This window comes from Triturus cristatus, chromosome 1_2, assembly GCF_964204655.1.
Source record: "Triturus cristatus chromosome 1_2, aTriCri1.1, whole genome shotgun sequence".
Classification (NCBI taxonomy): Eukaryota; Metazoa; Chordata; class Amphibia; order Caudata; family Salamandridae; genus Triturus; species Triturus cristatus.
Genome location: NC_140580.1, coordinates 727,418,641 through 727,440,190, shown reverse-complemented (window position 1 = coordinate 727,440,190; position 21,550 = coordinate 727,418,641). Strand labels below are relative to the sequence as shown.

Sequence of the window (21,550 nt, the reverse complement as noted above, 5' to 3'; positions counted from 1 at the left end):
GGGCTGCTCACCGGAGACCATGTGATGGAAGCCTATATTGTGTGTCACACGGTGGCCCTGTGTGAGTTGGCAGGTATGCAGTACTTTGAAATGCCTCAGTGGTTCCTGTTTCGGAGGGGCTCTGACCTGGCCAAAACTAGCTGCGCCAACCACTGCCCTTATCTAGATAGAACAAACTGCCCCAGCCGATCCTTCAAAACTGATTAGAAAACTTGCAGCATAAGCAAGTTGCAACTGACCTAGAACAAGGTCCCAATAATTTGGTACTAACCTTGTCAGAACAAGCTGGCCACTAGAGTCCCACAGTGCCAGCATAAATGTGCCCCAACGATAATTTCTAATGTAGCAGGGTATGCGGCTCCATTTGCGGTTTTCAAGGTCCCCCAAAAAGCAACCTCATTAATTGGTTTTTACCAGGGCAGAGAAAGAAGTCCCATCAGAAATGATCATCCTGGGATTCTGGCATCTCAAGGACAACGTGGTACTAACAGCCATAACATGCTGTTCATTTTAATGATTTTTGTTTTGTTCAAAAATAGCTTTATTTGGATGTTACATTTTACAGCTTCCTTGTAAAATGAAAAATACAAGATTATGTGAGAAAATAATGCCATAAGAGAAGTACAAGAAAGAGTTACGAGTTAATACATAATGTAAGATATACTGTAAACCAATTACAACAATATAATAATTCTGTACTTATCAAAATCGTCTTTTATATTTGATAATGTATAATGAAGAAAACGAAAGAAAGGAAAAGACAAAAAAAAGAAAGAGAGTGGAAAGCGAAAGAGTGAAGGAAGGTGTAATAAATCTACAATACACATACTATTACTTATATAATAACGTAGGTTGCGGTATGTTTACTACATATAATAAACAGAATAAAATGAAACATATATTTAGAAAAAGATCATGGAGGATGAAAGACCATACTAGAGTACTAGGAACCTATGTGCTTTTTGTTTAAAAATTAATCAGTAAGAAGCAACCAAAACAAATACTTTGTGAACACCTGTAGCGTAGATGTAACAGATGCAGTATCAAGCCTATGATGAGAACAGAGAAGGTTCCACCCTATTCATGATTTTAACCTGACCAGACAAAGCCACTCTTATCATGCTACTCAAACGGACAGAATACGGCACCCCATCTTTTGAGTTCTGTCATAGCCAGAATTAGTTGCTGGTTTGCCTGATTGTAAACAGGGCCACTGCAATTATGGGGCAGCAAAGGGACAACTAAATTATGCAGCAATGAAAGGAAATGTTTTGGAAAGAAAAGGCAAATTATAAGGTATGCTATGCGGTTAAAGACACACTGTGCAACATGTTCTGTGCAATAAAAATAAATAGAACACTATTCACATTCATGTGATCTATTTACAATTGTATTTATCAACAATTACCATTACATAGGAAAAGCTTTTTTTGAGTTGCCAATATCTTTGGTGCCGTTTGACGAATCTCTGCAAAATTTTCAAAACGAATGGCCCGCTCAGGTCAGCTCCTGTCTAGAAGGTTTCAGGGTGATTCGTCAAGTGGGGGCCGAGAAAAAAGGGGGGTCCCAAAACATTTTTTTCCATGTTAATTTTTATAGGAAACTTTTGTTGCAGCTGCAGCCCGAACCGCTGAACAGAATTACACCAAATTTAGCAGAAAGGTAGCTCTTGGTCCAGAGTGCTCTCTTTTTGTTAAATGGTGTAATCCATTCAGTAGTTCCTGAGAAATTCATATATTTAGAAATATTAGTATCTGGTGACCGTGGTGGATCCGCGAACCCTCCCGATCTTAAAGTTGACTCTGATTGGCTGCCAACACTTCAGACCAGGAAGTGTTGGCAGCCATCTTGTGACTCGGTTCAAACGAGTCACAATACAAAAGGTTAAAAAAAAGCATTAAAATCAAGAAAAGGGGGTAGGGTAGAAACACCCTGACCCCCTAGGTCTGCTCAGGGGGTCCCACAGGGCCCAAACAAGCATTTAAAAAAACCGTTGGAATTCGCACTGGGTCCGCGAATCCTACAGAAAATGAAAAAAACTGAAGCGTGGTCTCCCGCCCTTCTTTAATTAAACCCCTGGGTGGGCCAGGTCCCGGGGGCAAGGCCAAAATATGGTGCGGGGGCCAGCAAAGACACCCGCAGCCCTGGGGACCGCCACCTCCCCGGGGCTTTGTTTATAATATGTGGGGGGCAAGTGGCCTCCCGCAGCCCCAGGGACTGCCATCTCCCAGGGCTTTTTAAAAAAAAAATTAAATTAAAAAGTTGTCGGGGGCTCCTACCCTCCCACGTGGCCCAAGTGACCGCCACCTCCCCGGGGCATTAATTAATTAAATTGTGGGGGTCCGTTGCGGCCTCCGGGCCCAGGGACCACCACCTCTCCAGGGCTTTAAATTTGATGGAGGAGGGCCACCTCATGGAGCCTTCCATGGCCCTGGGGACCGCCACCCCCAAGGGCCGGCTCCTGCAATGTCCCATGGTGCCCACCCCCGCGACATTGCAGTTTGCTAAGGCTGGGCGGGAGCACTGCTCCTGTCCTACCATAGCAAACTTCTGCTTCTCTTCATGGAAGCGAGAGCAAGAAAATTGCTCTCGCTTCCATGAAGTGAAGCAGTATTGCTTTTGGGCAAAGAGGGCTGCATGCTGCCCAAAAGCAATGGCGGCTCCTGCAGGAGGCGGGGAGCTGGCAGGGACCGCAGGGGCATTGGGGCTCCTCTGCGGTCCCCAACATTGTGGCCATTCCCTGGGAGATGGGGTGTCTGGGGTCGTAAGTGGCCCGGGAGGGGGGCCACTCGGCCCCCTCCTTATTTAAATTTTTGGTTTTTTTAAATATAAGGCCGGGTTCCGGGGGAGTGGGGCCCCCCTTTCATAAAAAAGTTTTCGATGAGCCCCAGGGCTGAAATCGGCCTGGGAAGGGGGGCCCCACTCCCCTTTAAAAAAAAGTAATAAACAAAGGCCTAGCCCTGGGGGATGGGGTCCCCGGGGCTGTAATCGGCTTCAGGAGGTGGCAGTGCCCCCTCCTCTTTTCAATAATTTTTATTTTTTTAAATGGCCCAGGCCTCAGGGATGGAGTCCCTGGGGCCCAAAAGGATCAAGAGACGGGGGCCACAGAGCCCACTTCTTAAAAAAAAAAAGAAACCAGCAACTCCCTGCCCCATCCCTGCACCAATCTCCAAACTAGCCTCCTGCCGAGGCCTGGGTTGGGGGAGGAAGTCCCCTTCGTTGATGAGGGTCCTTAGGGGAAAACTAGCCCACCAGGTACCTCCAGTAAGCCCCACACAGTGGGATTGCTGAGAGGTGGTCCAAGGCCACGACCCTTTTTACAACACCAGACAAACGAGCCTCTTGCCACACTGCTGGTGGGGCGATGAGGTCCCCTTGTGTACTGAGGACTTCAGGACTAAAGTGGACTTCACCCCCAAGCAGCAGTGAGAGTTTGCAGAGTGGTGTAAAAAGGGGGCATGGCCTCTGACCACTCTCAGCAATCCAGCTGTGTGGGGCTTGCTGGAGGTAACAGGAGGGCTAGTTGGCCCCCAGGGACCCTCAGGAGGCAAGGGGACTTCATCCCCCAACCAAGAGCGCATCAGGAAGCATGTTTGCAGAGAGGTGGAGAAAGGGAGCTTGGCCTGTGTCCACCTCTCAGCAATCCCACTGTGTGTGGCTTACTGGAGGTAACAGGTAGGCTATTTGGCCCCTAAGGACCCCCAGCAGCGAAGGGGACTTCAATCCCCATCCAAGAGCACACCAGGGAGCGCCTTTGCAGAATGGTGGGCAAAGGGGGCATGGCCTGCTATGAGAATTTAGCAATCCTTCTGTGTGGGACTTACTGGCGGTAATAGGAGGGGTAGTTGGCCCCCAAGGATGTCCTTGGGGGACTACTACCCTTCCTGTTACCTCCAGTAAGTCCCATACAGTGGGACTGTTAAGAGGTCCTCGGAGGCTACGCCCCCCCCCCCCTCTTTCTCCACCATTCTGCAAACATGCCTCCTGGCACACTACTGGTTAGGGGATGAAGTCCACTTTACTCCAGAGAGACTTTGGCGGTCAAGAAGCCCTCCTGGTACATCCTGTAAGTACTACGCAGCATAATTCCTGAGCGTTGGTCGAAGGCCAAGCCCCCTTTCTATACTACTCTGCAAATGCGACTACTAGTTAACGAAGCATTTGCAATGTAATAGGTCTCGCATTTATGACAGTTAGAGCTATTGGCGTTGTAAATGTAAACATTTTTTACTAATGTTCTTTGGAGTGGATTGGATGTCCGTTGTGTGTAGTGGAATTATGTGGTATGTTGTGCCGTGAAATTATGTGGATAGAAAGTATGTGGTATTTAGTGTATAGGAATTATGTTGAGTGGGATTATGTGTTATGGAGAGGAATTATATGGTATGGTAGTCTGTGTTGTGGAGCCGTAAACTCAGGTTTAGGCTACCTCATTTCCATAGAAGCTAAACTATAAACTCAATGAGACAAAAAAGAAGGAACCACTGAGGAGCACTTCTGGACTTAGTCAGAGGTATGAGCAGGGCCACTGGAATTATGTGACTGTTAAGATGCGCCAATTTTTGCATAATGGTAAATTTTCCGCATTTGCCACATAATCCATCATCTGCAGCATAATCTGCAGATTTGAACAAAAAAAGTGTTTCTAGCTCAAATGGCTCAAACGTTACCAAAAATGTGTTACAGCGTGGTGGAAGGCCCTTTGCAAACCTGGAATGGTCACCTGTTACTTATCGCTAAATGTGGGTGTTAAATTGGTACTAATGGTGCGCAAACCACTCTTGCTTCTTTCGGCGTCTCTCTTGCCTCTTTCTACATTCCTCTTGCTTCTTTCTGCACCGTTATTCCTTTTTCTTTACTTTTCTTGCCTCTTTCTGAACATCTCTTCCGCTTTCTGCACCTCCCTTTTTTCTGCACCTCTCTTGCTTCTTTCTGCACCTCTCTTTCTTCTTTCTTCTGCACCTCTGTTGCCTCTTTCTGCACATCTTTAGCTTCTTTTTGTGCTTCTCTTGCCTCTTTCTGCACCATCTTCCTTCTTTCTGGACCGCTCTTGCCTCTTTCTGCACCTCTCTTGCCTCTGTTTGCACTTCTCTTGCCTCTTTCTCCACCTTGCTTGCTTCTTTCTGCACTTCTCTTGCTTCTTTCTGCACCTCTCTTGCTTCTATCTGCACCTTTTTTTGCCTCTTTCTGCACCTCTCTTGCCTCTTTTTGCACTTTTCTTGCCTCTTTCTGCACCTTGCTTGCTTCTTCCTGCACTTCCCTTGCCTCTTTCTACACCTCTCTTGCGTCTTTCTGCACTTCTCTTGCTTCTTTTTGCACCTCTCTTGCTTCTTTCTGCATCGTACCTCTGTTGCCCGTTTCTGCACCTCTCTTGCGTCTTTCTACAGTTCTCTGGCCTTTTTCTGCACCTCTGTTGCTTCTTTCTGCACTTCTCTTGCTTCTTTATGCACCTCTATTGCTTCTTTCTGCACCCTTCTTGCCTCTTTCTGCACCCCTCTTCCCTCTTTCTGCACCTCTCTTGCCTCTTTCTGCACCTCTGTTGCTTCTTTCTGCATTTCTCTTGCTTTTTTCTGCAGCTCTCTTGCTTGTTTCTGCACCCCTCTTGCCTCTTTCTGCACCCCTCTGTTCTCTTTCTGCACCTCTCTTGCCTGTTTCTGCAACTCTCTTACCTCGTTCTATAGTTCTATTGCCTACTTCTGCACCCCTGTTGATTCTTTCTTCACTTCTCTTGCCTCTTTCTACACCCCTATTTCCTGTTTCTGCACCAATCTTGCCTCTTTCTACACCTCTCTTGCCTCTTTCTGCACCCCACTTGCCTCTTTCTGCACTTCTCTTGCTTCTTTCTACACCTCTGTTGCTTCTTTCAGCACCCCTCTTGCCTCTTTCTGCACTTCGCTTGCCTCATTTTGCACCTCTGTTGCCTCTTTCTGCACCTCACTTTTATTCTTTCTGTACCCCTCTTGCTTCTTTCTGCACTCCTCTTCCCTCTTTCTGTACCCCTCTTGCCTCTTTCTGTACCCCTCTTTCTACATGATGGTGATGGTATCTTAAAAAGTGGGTAGCTTCTCCTATGGGTGGTCACATTTTCTCAGTTCTGCTCTGTCATTCAGTTGCACAGGCAGACATGTCTTATGTATGTATGTGTTATAGAGCCCCTTATATATACTATTGAATACCCATGTGCCCTGTATTATGAGCAGAAAGAAATACTGACACCTTTTTGTACACAAATTTACAGAGTATGCTGTTTGAAACTCGGGTATTCAAGTATTTGTATGTTTATTTTGAATTAACATGTCACTAGGTAAAAGCAGAGACACACGTATGCATACGTTCACAAACTTGGTCAGACTTACAACAGTGATATGGTTAGGATTGCTCTTTTACATTTGGCAGGTCTAACATTCTGAACAGTCGATGAATAGTGAACCTTCAAGAGAAAAGTGAGGTTTAAGACATCTTGGGAGAAGGATTAGTAATTAGGCTACTTTGTTTCAGTCTGTGGAAAGTTACAGTCAAAGTAGGCCTCTTTCTGCACCTCTGTTGCTTCTTTCTGTACTTCTCTTGCTTCTTTCTCCACCTGTCTTCCTCTTTCTGGACTTCTGTTGCCTGTTTCTGCATTTTGTTGCTTCCTTCTACACCTTTCTTCCTCTTTCTGCACCTTACTTGCCTCTTTCTGCACTTCTCTTGCTTCTTTCTGTGCCTTTATTCCTCTTTCTGTACATGTCCTACCTATGTAGGCATAGTTAGAAATTAGCATTTAAAAAACCTTCGAAATTCACTGAAAAAAACACAGGTTTCAGGGACATAATAGTTAGGAATTAGTATTTAAAAAACTTTGGAAATTCACTGAAAAAAACCACAGGTTTCAGGGACGTTATAGTTAGGCTGACATTTCACTCCTACAAAACCATAGAAATTCAGCCGATATAGTTAGCTCATGACATGGTCAGTGACATCACTGATGACATCTCAATTGACATCACTGATGACATCATCTACTTAATATCTGATGCACCTCCTCACACCCTAATATAACCTTTCATACACCCACTCTAAAATACAGACTACTATTCCCGAAACCATAGACACACCAATACCAGTTAGTACATACCCACTCACTGATTCATCGGTCTACGCACACATCCACTCACTCACCCATACAGTCACTCATACATGCAGTCACTCATCAATACAGCCATTGATATATGCACTCATACTCCCAGTACAGACACTCACATACCGCCACTCACCCATAGAGTTACTCACACAACTAGTCAGTCACCTAAAGAACCAATCACACTGCCATTTACTCACCTATACAGTTTTACACACACCACCTCACTTATTCAAACAGATATAAACACATACTTACTCTCTGCTACAATCACTGACACAAGCACACACTCATTCATACAGCCACTCTCACAATCACTCACTCTCACATATAGTCTCTTATATACTCCAACACTCACCTATACAACCCTTTCACATATGTAGTTACTCACACATATACCACTGAAACATCCATTCACTCACCAACACAGCCATACGCACACTTACTCACCCATACAGCCCCTCGCAGATGCACTCATGAATCCATACCCCCGTGAATCACCCACTCACACATCCATGCAGGGAGTCATACCCCTCCCACCCACCCACCCACACAGACACTCAGGCATCCATACAGGTACTCAGACAACTAATCATTAACCCATATAGACACTCATGTAACTACTCATCAAACCATGCAGCCACTTACAAATCAACTGACAGACTGATACAGACATTCACACAGATTAGTCATTCACCAATGCATTCACTAAGACATGTGTAATCACTTACTTATACAGTCAGTAACGCACCCACTAGATCATCCATTAAGACACTCATACACCCACTCATTCTTGCAGCGGTTTGGTAACTTTTCACCCGCTCACTCGGACTTCAAGTCCCAGCATCCCTTTGCTTGTGGGAGTGTCATCGCTTTGCATTAGCACATGATGCGGAGGAGGGGCATGTGAAATTTTTAAACAGGAACAGGAGCAACAACAGCTGTACTGTTTGCTGACGACTCTATGGAACCGGCACTGACGAAGGCGACTCATCGCTGAAACGCATATGCCATCGTTTCATGAACTGCCAGCACGTTGACAAGCCTGTTTCTCATGGACTGCCAGCAAAGCGAACTTTGATCTGAATAAAGCCTCACAAGATTCCAGAGTGTGCCGTGCTTTTCTTTAAGGGAACTAGCGTTGGTCTTTGTGTTTAGTCCGCAGGCTGGAGGTGGACAAACGGCACACCCTCTCGATTTGGAGCACCTTGGAGAAACCAGCATTGTGGCAATTTTGCTTTTCGGCAAAACAAGGCGCCCCCCGAACAGCTGCACCGCCATTTGGCCACACAGACTGTATTGGGGAGAGAGGAGGCAACTTAGTGTGCCTGATGAAGGAACCAGTGAGGTCTTTGATTCACACCCCCGCGAGCACTCGAGCTGGTTTGTGGCCCATGCTCATTGATATGGAAGCATCACTTGATGTTTGCAGCGGTTTGGTAACTTTTCACCCGCTCACTCGGACTTCAAGTCCCAGCATCCCTTTGCTTGTGGGAGTGTCATCGCTTTGCATCAGCACATGATGCGGAGGAGGGGCATGTGAAATTTTTAAACAGGAACAGGAGCAACAACAGCTGTACTGTTTGCTGACGACTTTATGGAACCGGCACTGACGAAGGCGACTCGTCGCTGAAACGCGTATGCCATCGTTTCATGAACTGCCAGCACGTTGACAAGCCTGTTTCTCATGGACTGCCAGCAAAGCGAACTTTGATCTGAATAAAGCCTCACAAGATTCCGGAGTGTGCCGTGCTTTTCTTTAAGGGAACTAGCGTTGGTCTTTATATATATTTATATATATATATATATATCACCTCCAAACTCACATCAAAAGAAACGAGACGACCGCACACAATCCAAGGGGTAAGTTCAGTTACTTTATTTTACCGAGAAATGAAAACGGGACAGAACGCGTTTCGGCGTTGCGCCTTTTTCCACTGTGAGCGGAGACAGGGTGAAAGTTCATTTAAATAAACAAACATAGAAAGAAGACAGCCTTCGTTTACGGTACACGCTATATCGGTGACAACACAATCAAAGGACTAATATTCTGTTTAGCCTACCGGTGCTGTCCTGAAATACATAGAAACAAAAGAGGCAACATTTTGTATTATGTCCATACACAGTCACTGCAACAATGTTATGCGGCCCTGTATGAGCAATTACTTCATCATTGACATGGCTGGAAAAATATATCATTATGTGTGATTGTAAATATAAACAATACATAATAGAAATAATTATAAATCAAAATGCAGATATACTTTCTAACGGTGCTTGCAATGTTCAACACTCCGTCCATCATTTCCTTTGGTTTTTGCTTTGTTCGCCATAAGTTGGCAGGGTATGCTCAGACGTGAGTCCCTTGCTCACTTTGCCACTGGATTCAAGCAAGCCTGGCTGAAGACGGCTGAAATGCCATAAACCGGTCCTAGGAAGCTTGTTTCCGGTCCAGGGACGACATGGCTTGACAGTTCGGGCTGGACTGTTCCCATGAGGCACAGGGTCCGACTGATTTGCATATGGCCATGTCTGAACTGGGGTGGCAGAGTGGGCTAAAGAACGGTGATGGATTAAACCCAGATCAGTTGACTGGGGGTGAGTGCTTTCAATGTTCAACACTCCGTCCATCATTTCCTTTGGTTTTTGCTTTGTTCGCCATAAGTTGGCAGGGTATGCTCAGACGTGAGTCCTTTGCTCACTTTGCCACTGGATTCAAGCAAGCCCGGCTGAAGACGGCTGAAATGCCAGAAACCGGTCCTAGGAAGCTTGTTTCCGGTCCAGGGAAGACATGGCTTGGCAGTTCGGGCTGAACTGTTCCCATGAGGCACAGGGTCAGACTGATTTGCATATGGCCATGTCTGAACTGGGGTGGCAGAGTGGGCTAAAGAACGGTGATGGATTAAACCCAGATCAGTTGACTGGGGGTGAGTGCTTGCAATGTTCAACACTCCGTCCATTATTCCCTTCGGTTTTTACTTAATTTCATCACGGCAACACTGTTAAAATCATATGTATTACAATACCCAACTGACCTCACAAACTGTTTAAAAATCATCACAATTTAGTGGAGGAGAGGTCTGGACCTCTATATGGCTGCAGAACGAGTGACATACAAAGCGAGAGGCTGTCCCAAAAAATTTCGAAAGATATGGAGCAAATGGAGGCAGTACCATGGTCTAGAGGTGGGACACATAGGAGGACACACATAGAGGGGTAGATGGCGGGGACGGGCGGGAGAGACCACTTGCTAACGAGGAGGGCCAGTACAAGACAGTGACAATGATTCATTTGGAGATGCCGTACATGCGAGGTGCTATATTAGGTTGTGGGGGGGGGACAAGCACTAATGCATTATACAAGTATGACACCGGCGGACTGGTGACACACAGTTGGATGGACGTGGGAGCGGTCGGTCCACCCTGGAGGGGGACGTGCTATTGGTTCTGTGGGGAGGGGTGGGGGATGGGGGGGGGGTGTTGTGGGAGAAAAACAATACAAAAGCAGGATCGTGGGGTTCCGTGTGAAACGCGTAACATTGGACACATGGGCACTCTATTGGACATACCTCGGTGTTGCGGCCCGGCCGCAGGGTTGGGCGCGCAACGGATATGATCTCATAACAAGATGTAAGTTTGTCATGAGGGTTGGGACGCGTCACATCTGTAATTTTTTTCATGCCTGCACAAAAATAAAGTTTAAAAAAAAAAAAATCATCACAATTTAGACAGTTATTCACTAGTATTGCTCTAAGTTTGTAAATACCAGCCAAAATTCAAGACTTTATATGCAGTGGTTATGAAGAAAAATGAGACGGTTCTTATTTTGGAAAACCAGCAGATTGAGCCTGGATGGGTGATCAAATAAATATCAAAATAAAGCGATACATTTTCACTCCTAGTATACAGTCTATACCTCATATCCCCATATCGGAAATATGCATAGTTTATGTGGTATTTCATACTCCATGATGAAAACATACATAATAAATACCATTTTTTACAAAGTAGGAGAGCACCTCCATCAACACAATTACTCATTTACTAATGAATTGTGATCCGGCCTAACATAACAGCATCAGTTTCAGGCTATAGCAGCAGAGTATACCTCATCCCAAATGAATTGCTTGCTCTTCCTCGGTATTTAATCCTAGGGGAGCTTTTGTTTGCAAGTTGACTATATATCGGGATTCGAACCTGCATAGTTTTAATTCTCTGTTGCCTCCCCGCTCATGTGCGAATACGTGGTCTATACAATAGAATCTCAGAACATTTCTATCACTTTGATGGAATCTAGCAAAGTGTCTCGTCACGGGATACATGAAATCTTTCTTCTCGATAGCCCTGGCGTGTTCTAAAATTCTCCATTTCACTGAGTGTATAGTGCTGCCTATATAGCACATTTTTTAAGGGCAGACTAGACAGTAAACACAATAGGGAGTAGTGCATGTTAAAAATATGTTGATGGTACAACTCTGTTTTCTACCTGGGATCTCATATGTGAGAGGTTTTGGGCTATTTTTACAAGCTTTGCACTTGGAGCAGGGAAAGAATCCAGTGAGGTTACTCATTCTGGGATTATACAAGATCCCTTCAAACTTACTTTGTACTAAAGTATCCCTAAGGGACCGACAGCGTCTGTAAGTAATTTGTGGATGGTCTGCAAGGCTTTTTCCAATCACTGTATCATATATATATAACATTCTCAAACTTTTAGAAACACACTCACAGGATGATGTTATCAGTGATGTAATTTGAGATGTCATCAGAGATGTCACTGACCAAGCCATGAGTGATGTAATATGTGAAGTCATCAGCAGTGCATTGCGGAGGCGTGAGTTATAGTTAGCTAACTATAACGGCTGAATTTCTATGGTTTTGTACGAGTGAAATGTCAGCCTAACTATAACCTCCCTAAAACCTGTGTTTTTTTCAGTGAATATCTAAGGATTTTTAAATGCTACTCCCTAACTATAACGTCCCTGAAACCTGTGGTTTTTCTCAGAGAATAATTATAGATATATATATACACATACATATACATACATGCGCACAACAAAAAAATAAAATAAATTGCACAAGAGAAGAGTTGTCCGTTCCTGATTTCCGATTCACGTCGCATTGAATCATATGGGAAAAGGTTACCTGAAAAAAAAAAAATAAAAAAAAAAATATATATATATATATATATATTACTGCTCCCTTCGCACCTTCATCCGAGTCATTCACGGTCGGGTGCTGTAAGTGCGGCGGTGCCTGCCGCATAACATTCTCGCTCCAAAATTCTCTAGTAGTAAAGAATTAAGCACTCACGGGTAGCGTGTCAACGGGACTTTATTCCCAGAACAGACGCGTTTCGGCGATCTGCCTTCCTCGGTGTTCACAGCACACCGTAAAACGCCATTATTTAAATCTCTCAATGCATCATGCATTTAAACATAGAAAGTTGACAGCGTAAATGTACATAGATAATACGGCGCCATTTTGTAATGTGTTCAAAATCAAGTATATGAATAGATAAACATATACATATACATACTGGTTAAGTACAAATTAATCGCAATTGTCAAAATTGTCAAAATCAACAAACTTGATAAAGGCATATTGCCTCCTGTACCAGCACAGCAATATTTTGAAAATCAATTCTACGTAAGTATTAGTTCATAAAGCCGTGTATCGGCTTACGCTTTATGGCACCTACTCTACTACACAAAATCAAGCCGTGATAATTTTGACAATTGCGATTAATTTGTACTTAACCAGCATGATGCATTGAGAGATTTAAATAATGGCGTTTTACGGTGTGCTGTGAACACCGAGGAAGGCAGATCGCCGAAACGCGTCTGTTCTGGGAATAAAGTCCCGTTGACACGCTACCCGTGAGTGCTTAATTCTTTACTACTAGAGAATTTTGGAGCGAGAATATATATATATATATATTATCTACTGGCAGTCGCCAGTAGATAGTTATAGTTAGGACCGAGTTTCCATAGGAAATCTCAAAATTCTATTTTGAATAACTTTGGCGCCAATTGACGAATCTTCGCGAAATTTTCAAAACTAATGGGGCGCTCCGCTCCCCTCCTACCCTGAAAGTCTCGGGGTGATTCGTCAAGCAGGGGCCGAGAAAAAGGGGGGGTCCCAAAACACGTTTTCCCCATGGATTTTCCATAGGGACTTTAGTCGCAGCTACAGCCCGAACGGCTGAACAGAATTACGTGAAATTTGGCAGAGAGGTAGCCATAAGGTCTGTTTGGTGCCTTTTGCAGGTTTGGGGTAAATCTGTTCAGTATTTTCTGAGAAAATAGCATTTAAATCAATATATATATCTATACGCGCGCAGCGTGCGCGCAGGGTGCACGCACTCGGCCGTCCGCGAGCGCACTTCTGATTGGTTGTTACATCTTAGTAAACATTCGAATCGGTCGAAACCAGGAAGTGTCGGCCGCCATTATGTCTCTCGCACTGAGAGGGGGGTGAAACACAAAGGAGAAAAACATGTAAAGGGGGCACGCTGGACAGTTCCTGACCCCCTAGCAGGGGTCAAGGGGTCCCAGGAGGTCCCCCAAGGGCAATTAAAAAAATTTAATTTTTTTCGTTAATTCGCCGAGTGCGCGAAGCGTGCGCGCACTATAGAAATGCTAAAAATTCCGCAAGGTTCGCGCAGCGTGCGCGCACGGTGTAAACGCTTAAAAATAAACTTGCAATGTCAGTCCCCCCGTGTGCGCACACTGCGCGCACGGCACGAATGGCGTAAAGTAACTTAGCATTTAAAAAACCGTACAAATTCACTGAAAAAACCATAGGTTTCACACACGTTATAGTTAGGAATTAGCATTTAAAAAGCCTTGCAAATTCACTTAAAAAACCATAGGTTTCACACATGTTATAGTTAGCTGGGCATTTTCCTCGTGAAAAACCAATGAAATTCCCCCGTTATAGTTAGTGCAGCAAACTATAACTCACGTGACCGTAATCCGCTGCTGATGACGTCAGATATTACATCACTGATGACATATGTGTCTTTCTGAAAAAAAATAAAAAATATATGTATAGCTAAAAAAACAAGCATTTGCAATGCAATCGGTCTCGCCTTTGGGACCTCATATGTATTTAGCTATGCAGCACATTAGCCTGGGTGTTGAAACATCTACTGTTATTTAACAGGGAGGGAAAGTAAGGATCAAACTGCATGACACGCCAGATATGGGAACAAATGGAGAGTAAAACTGCCTCTGAGCAGGAAATGATATAGTCCAAAGCTCTGTTTTTAATATAAAATCAGGGCCTTCGGTGGTCATATCACTCAAAATACAAGATTTGAAAAAAATATTATTGTCTACGGGTGTTCCTGGAAGACAATTTCTACGGACTGGAATCTAGAGAATGCTAAAGTAATTCTGTTATTTTACTGACCTCTGCTGGTGTTTTTCTATCAAGAAAGTTAAATAGAGGTAGTTGCCAGAAAAAAAAAAAGAAATTCCCTCAGCAGAAAGCAATTCTGGTATTTTACTGACCTCTACTGGTCGTTTTCAGTCAAGACAGTTGAAAAGAGGCAGTTGAACAGAAAAAAAGTCCCCAAGCGGAAGCAGACAAGTCCTAGGGCTGATTTCCAGAGCCCACAAAGTACATACACATATAAGTATATACTAGAGTATATACAAGAGGTCTTGAATGCTCGACCTAAAAAGTTTAGGCTTCAACCTCAATTTTTGCTGCACCAGTCCCCAGGACATGTGAACGAAGCATTACATTAGTCCATTACAGAACATACTGGCCTCCCACAGGAAACAGATAATACCGTAGACCACACAGATCAAATTCAGAACAAGCTTTATTGAAAAATGTTCTTCTTTGCAACCCAAGACCTATTTTGCTGTAATTTCACTTCTTCAAAAAACCTAGCAAAGTAGCAAGCCAAGAAAGTTTCTTCCTGAAACGATGGCAGGCTTCTAGACAGGGAGCAAGTTAGGTGTAGTGGTTACTGGTAGGACTTGGCCCTTACCACAGGATAAAGAGGATGACTAAACAGATGTTGCTGGTGGTGGTAGCATGCCCTAGCAGTACAGCCCATTTTTACTATCAAAAGGGCACAGAAAGCAAAAAGACAAGATAGAGAAACTCCTTGCTCATTAAACTTAATCTGGAGCTCTCCCTCCTACACCACACTTTGTCATGGTGACAGCAAGCAGAAACGTGTCAACTCCAAGGCGCGGGATTTCAGGAAGATGTAGGCAAGCCAGCAGAGTTCATTCAGGAATGAAAGGCTTAGTCTCAGAAGGATTCAAGCACATTTCTTTACATATACATTGCAGTTCAAAAACATATAAAAAGTAAACGTATACTCAGTTTGTCATGCTATAAATCAAAAACTGCAGGGATCCAAATGAATCACATGCTCAATGTACAAACAGATTCCATAATAAATAGGGCTCCGTGGTATATGGTATTTATTTGTTTTTCATTTCCGTCTGTATTTATCCATATTTATTATGGGTTTTGTGTATAAAAATAAAACTGAAACTGGGATATTTCCACATTTATTTAACCAATAAATATGCAATCATGCTTGAATGCCTGCCAGGTTTCAGTGATAGGAACACCGGCAGAAGATAAATCAATGCACTTATATGAAAATATGCAGATTTAGTATCAGTGTTGTGCATATCTAATGCTGTTCAAGCCCCTCTACTAAAATCCCTTTTTTAAACCCCCTTACCCATCAATCCACACAGTTCTTGACCTGGCAGTCATGGCAAAGTGTATTTAGAATCACTCAAAAAGCACCTAATTTCCATTTTCATTCACATTTAAAAATAAATACAGACAAGAAAATAAATGTTTTTTCCGTCTGTATTTATCTTTAAAAATCAGTAAAAACGTAAAACAGGAAGCCTTAATTATAAAACTTCGACAAGACCCCAACCAGATGATATATGGGATAAAGTTCCCACTGCTGTACATTATAAAAATATTTCAAGTCAACAAGGAGCTCCATGACTATTATAAAGAAACGAGGCTAAAGGTCGCGTTGCAGAAGGTGCTTTATTGACTAGGATATATAGCCATCACCCTTTACACAAACCACTGAAATCCTTGGTGTCTTGCCCATGATGTTATATGTGAGATTTGCTCCCAGACTAGCAGTGGGGATGAGCTCATTTCTCATCTGCAGTGGGAATGTTCATTGCCCTAGGGAGCCTGAAGTGAGTAATAATGTCAGCCTTTTCCTGAGAATAAGTTTCAAAAACACTGCCTTGGCCTTTAATATGAAATTCATACAGTGCTGATCTTAGACACTTAAGATTCTCTGGTCGCAGCGAGTTCAGACTGCGTTTTTATAGTTACAACACAAAAAGCAAAAAAAGACTGCTGCAATTTGGAACTCAACAAAACATTAGATCTAATGACACTACATGAGAGGAAGCAATCCATTGAAAAATCCCAATGAAACTATGCTATTTTATTGATAGTATATTAATTCATCCTGCATCTTAGCAAGTACTGGTACTAGAGTGTTTTGAGCCCCATAAGGGGCTAGGAGAATGCTATGTAAAAATATATATTTTTTATTGTGAACCTTAGCTAGGCACCGGCATGGGATGTAAATATATATATTCTTTAAAGAGAATGCCATTTTTAAACCTATGGTCTGGGCCAAACATTGCTCCCAAAGGACATGTGACTAAGGATTTACACATATTGTATGACAGTGGAATTTTAAGAGTTGCTTTTCTAAAGCTAAACGATATTCTATTATGACAACTGCACCTCATGTGAAGAGAATATCGAGAAAATTCCTCTTAGAAGAACATGCGCAAGAGCACACAATGATTGTCAATGAGACCTGGTTTTTATGGCCACTCTCAAACAGCAAAACAACAATGCACAGGCTATCCATCGTAGGTTATAAAGTGGAGACTAAAAACTGTGCACATGAAGAATGCACACCTTGGTCAGATTGCGCTTGGGGTGCTACAAAGCCTCTGGGATGAACTTTAAAACTCAACAAGAAGCATTTGGAACAAAGCAGATACTGTGTGCGCTTTCTGAGCCGTGACTCCATTCAATCGATATTTTGGTGAGTTTAAATATCATGAGAAGACGTCTGGAGACAGCCCCATCATATTCCTGCTATTTTATATATGAACTAGCAATGGACATGACTTCACGTGGCAATCCCCACCCTTGCAACACGTAACCTATCAATATATGTCCACAAACCACTCCTAGTAGAAAAAAACAATAAGCAAGCTACAGCCAAACAAAGCACTTTCAGGGTGGCTGAGCAAACCTCCTAGTAGGATGTTGCATTTTGTTAACAATGAGGGCAAGTTGCACTCAATTTAGTATTCACATTATAGAGATTTTTGATATAAAGAGCTGGGTGGAGAAATGAGAAACCTTTAAGTGGTAGCTCCTGTCACCCTGAGAACAAGTTTGCACCTTAATTAATGCGAGTTCAACTGTGCTCTGCATAATTAGGCATGGAAACCGTACGCAGGATTCAACAACAATATAGCATCAGAGCTGCTGCCAATTCGTTTATACTAGCCTTCATCTCACCGTTGCCCATGCAGATGAAATCTATAGGTTTTTTCCTGAAGTAAATTATATAGTTATATATGTATATATACGTTTCACCTAACTGGGACATAAAAACTTAGCAGCTGAAAGAGTGTGATATGCAGCTCGTGCATGGTAACCTCATCCTCCCCCATGGCTGCATGCCCAGAAGCCTGGCTTTGATCAGCATATGTAGAAAAGGCAATGAAAGATATTATCTCAGCGGTGCCCACAGCAAGCATCTTTGGATTTAAAGGGACAAGCTCGGAAACAACAGACACTCGCATGCAATTTACCTTTCACTTGAGTCTCGTACTCCGCTATTATCTTTTTGTCCTTTTTTAAACCTGATAGGCTTTGGCATATTGTAGTAAAATCGAGGGGTGCTTTGTGTGAGAACTGTTCAGAAGAAAAGACTGGGGTAGAAAATGATCACCATGACAGCAGGGGAAGAGAAATCAAAACAACTCTTAAAAAGTGATCAAGTTCCAGTTTTTTCCCAGGCTTTGCGGTTTCTCTGGCCATCGATCATTTCAACGGATGCTACTTCCATCTGTAGTGATGTAACACACATGCCACACTTTGGTGCCTGCTTTAAACGATTGCCATATTAAGAAACAATAATATACATGCGCGCAAGCAGCATGCGCAGCTCTGCTCTTCCTCCAGCATGGTCCGTCCGAGTTAACTTGTATAACAAGCCCAATGCCCCTTAAAATGAAGCCCAAAACCAACGAGCAGCTTTCCAAATGAAGCCAAACTGTCGATCGACATCCCAAATTTCTAAATAAAAGGCTAAAAAGCACGCCCCACTTTGATGACACATTTAAATGATGTCCCCATTAAGAAACAAGAACATACAGGAGCCCAAGCAGTGCGTGCAGCACTGCTCTTCCCCCAGCATACTCCATCTGAGTTGACTTGTAAGACAAGCCCAATCCCATTAAAATGAAGCCCAAAACAAACTGAACAGCTTACCAAATGAAGCACAACTGCGATCGACATCCACCATTGCTAAACAAGCATTTGCAATGCAAGAGGACTCGCATTTACGCGAGACCTAATGCAGTGCAGACGGGAGTGCGGTGCTTTGTGTGAGATCTGTTCAGAAGAAAAGACTAGGGTTGAAAATGATCACCATGACAGCAGGGGAAGAGAAATCAAAACAACTCATAAAAAGTGATCAAGTTCCAGTTTTTTCCCAGGCTTTGCGGTTTCTCTGGCCATCGATCATTTTAAGGGATGCTACTTCCATCTGTAGTGATGTAACACACACGCCACACTTTGGTGCCTGCTTTAAACGATGCCCCCATTAAGAAACAATAACATACAGGCATGCAAGCAGCATGCGCAGCTCTGCTCTTCCTCCAGCATAGTCCGTCTGAGTTAACTTGTACAACAAGCCCAATGCCCCTTAAAATGAAGCCCAAAACCAACGAGCAGCTTTCCAAATGAAGCCAAACTGACATCCCAAATTTCAAAATAAAAGGCTAAAAAGCACGCCCCACTTTGATGACACATTTAAATGATGTCCCCATTAAGAAACAAGGACATACAGGAGCCCAAGCAGTGCGTGCAGCACTGCTCTTCCCCCAGCATACTCCATCTGAGTTGACTTGTAAGACAAGCCCAATCCCATTAAAATGAAGCCCAAAACAAACCGAACAGCTTACCAAATGAAGCCCAACTGCGATCGACATCCACAATTGCAAAACAAGCATTTGCATTTACGCGAGACATAATGCAGTGCAGACGGGAGGGCGGGCGTGATTAAGGCATGAAAAACGGGAGTGGGTTGGGCGGAAGAGAAGGCAGTACAGTGGGAGGGGTAGCAGGGGTATAAAGTAGTGCTCAGGAAACACACAGTAAAGGGGCCAATAGCCGTGGAAGGAGACATGGCCGTCATAAGGCGGGACTAGCAGCCTCTAAACCAATCAGAAGGCAGCATTTAGAAACAGCAAAGTCACAAGCCAATGAAAAAGTGGGAGGGGGATTGGGCGGGGCTTCCCTCACCAATAGTGTATACTGCATGCCTCGCAAAGCGAGCAGCAAAGCTGCACCGCTAGGCGAGACCTAAAAAGGAAGAAGACATGGGTATATAAATGTGTAAATACAGTGATGTAATATCTGACGTCATCAGCAGCGGATTACGGTCGCGTGAGTTATAGTTGCCTGCACTAACTATAACGGGGGAATTTCATTGGTTTTTCACGAGGAAAATGCCCAGCTAACTATAACATGTGTGAAACCTATGGTTTTTTAAGTGAATATATATATATATATATGTGTGTGTGTGTGGAGTTAGGCATAGAAAATCTAGTCTTACTTACTTGTCAATACTTTATTTTCTACATTTTGTTCTTGAAAATTGTGTCCTATCGATATTCTGGTGTCGATAATCAGGACGCACACTTTAAAAAAAAGGTATTCATAGACACTTTGGTCAAAGGGAGCTGTGTATCTTTTATTTTGTCATTCCACATATATTGTAAGCCTTGCCTTCAATTTCTGATTAACCCTGTGTTCATTTCACAGGGCCCAGAAGCACCCATTCCCTTAGAAACAACCCACAGAACAGTATAGTTATCATCTATATATTTTGGCAGGAGGTTCTTTAGGGCGCAAGTCATTAGCCCTTAAAAAGTGGGGCACCATGTTTGGAATACCTCTAAAGTGTGAGCGCCGCCTTAAAATAACTATTACTCTGAGAACACTATTTATGATTCATACATTAAATTGTCTGTATGGTGAAGAGGTTGAATCATACTTCCCATCTTGTTTATATTACACTTAAGTTTTTTATTGCTGTCTTTCTTGCTGCAGACTGAAGCCGTTGGGTGAGTCATTCCTTTAGAGATGTTACTGTCAGATAAAAAATGTAATGTATTAAATACCTGAATACAACAATAGTTATACCAAACAAAGGGATTAGACTCATAAAGTCAGTGAAGCTCAACCTCTAGAAATGTTTTATCAACGAACAATGCCACACTGACTATTCTTTTACAAATATAATTCATTTGTGGCTGCTATAATCAATAGCAGCAGTCACCATTTATTTTTTAATTCTGTATATAGCTATCATACAAACCAGTTACAACACACAGAAGATCACATACAAAATGTATAGACATAAATCTCAACAACAAAGTAAACATAAACACAATTTAGACACAACGCGCTGAAGCGAGCAAGCGTGGCTATTGTGCAGCTCCTACCTGGCTCTTGGGGGTACTTGCCTTCAACTCTTGCATCTTGTGGACGCCTGGTTCCCCTGCCGCCTCGCGCCACCTGAGGCTGCCGCAGGGTTGAACCACAAGCCCCAGCATCCTCTTTTGCCCCGCCCACTTCCGCCGGACTACGCGCCCGGAGGCGCTACATATTCAGAGGCACCCTCCGCGTCGCGGGATCGCGGGATCGCGCGCGGGTCGGCGCTGGGAGAAGCCCGGGACAAGGGCGGGACCGTCTGTGGCCGTCCGGGGCCGGAGGGGGCCGGGCAGGGCCACAGGACTATCGTAGCGGACACTCAAGGACAACCAAGGTAGTGAAACCTGGACTATGGCCTGTATTCAGTAACGTATGCAGTTACTCTTCGTGTATTACTGAGTGAACTACAATTGTTGGTTGTGTTCAATTAAGGGGGGCTTCTGATCATCTGGGTACCGGCTAACTTACTGAGGAACAATTTATTAGTTAGTCGGTGTCTCTGTTGTGTTTACCATGTCCAAATTGAGGTCCTCCAAAACGGTCACTACTAAGGACCCAAGGACATTGGATAATTATCTTGTCAAAGTAGTTAGCAAAATTAATAATGACAGGAGATTATCATTAAGCAGGGTCAGTCCAGACACATCTCCAATAAGGCAGT

The 21,550-nt window shown here is 43.6% G+C and overlaps 1 protein-coding gene across 6 annotated transcripts in view; it reads right to left on the bottom strand.

The window, feature by feature from the left end:
• Positions 1–19,548, bottom strand: part of LOC146867909 (uncharacterized) — a 204,154-nt gene extending 184,606 nt beyond the window's left edge. The window contains exons 1-4 of one of the 6 annotated variants that reach the window (XM_085608626.1): positions 19,356–19,548; positions 18,661–18,783; positions 17,979–18,081; positions 10,686–10,798 (exon numbers count right to left, since the gene is read on the bottom strand). In XM_085608626.1, coding sequence (XP_085464752.1) covers positions 10,686–10,798; positions 17,979–18,081; positions 18,661–18,687 — 243 coding nt within the window. In that variant the 5' untranslated portion in view covers positions 18,688–18,783; positions 19,356–19,548. Of the gene's footprint in view, positions 1–10,685; positions 10,799–14,082; positions 14,144–17,978; positions 18,082–18,660; positions 18,785–19,355 lie in introns of those variants that run through there. The other 5 variants (XM_085608627.1, XM_085608631.1, XM_085608628.1 and 2 more) reach the window with 5 other exon arrangements.
• Positions 19,549–21,550: the final 2,002 nt, after the last annotated feature.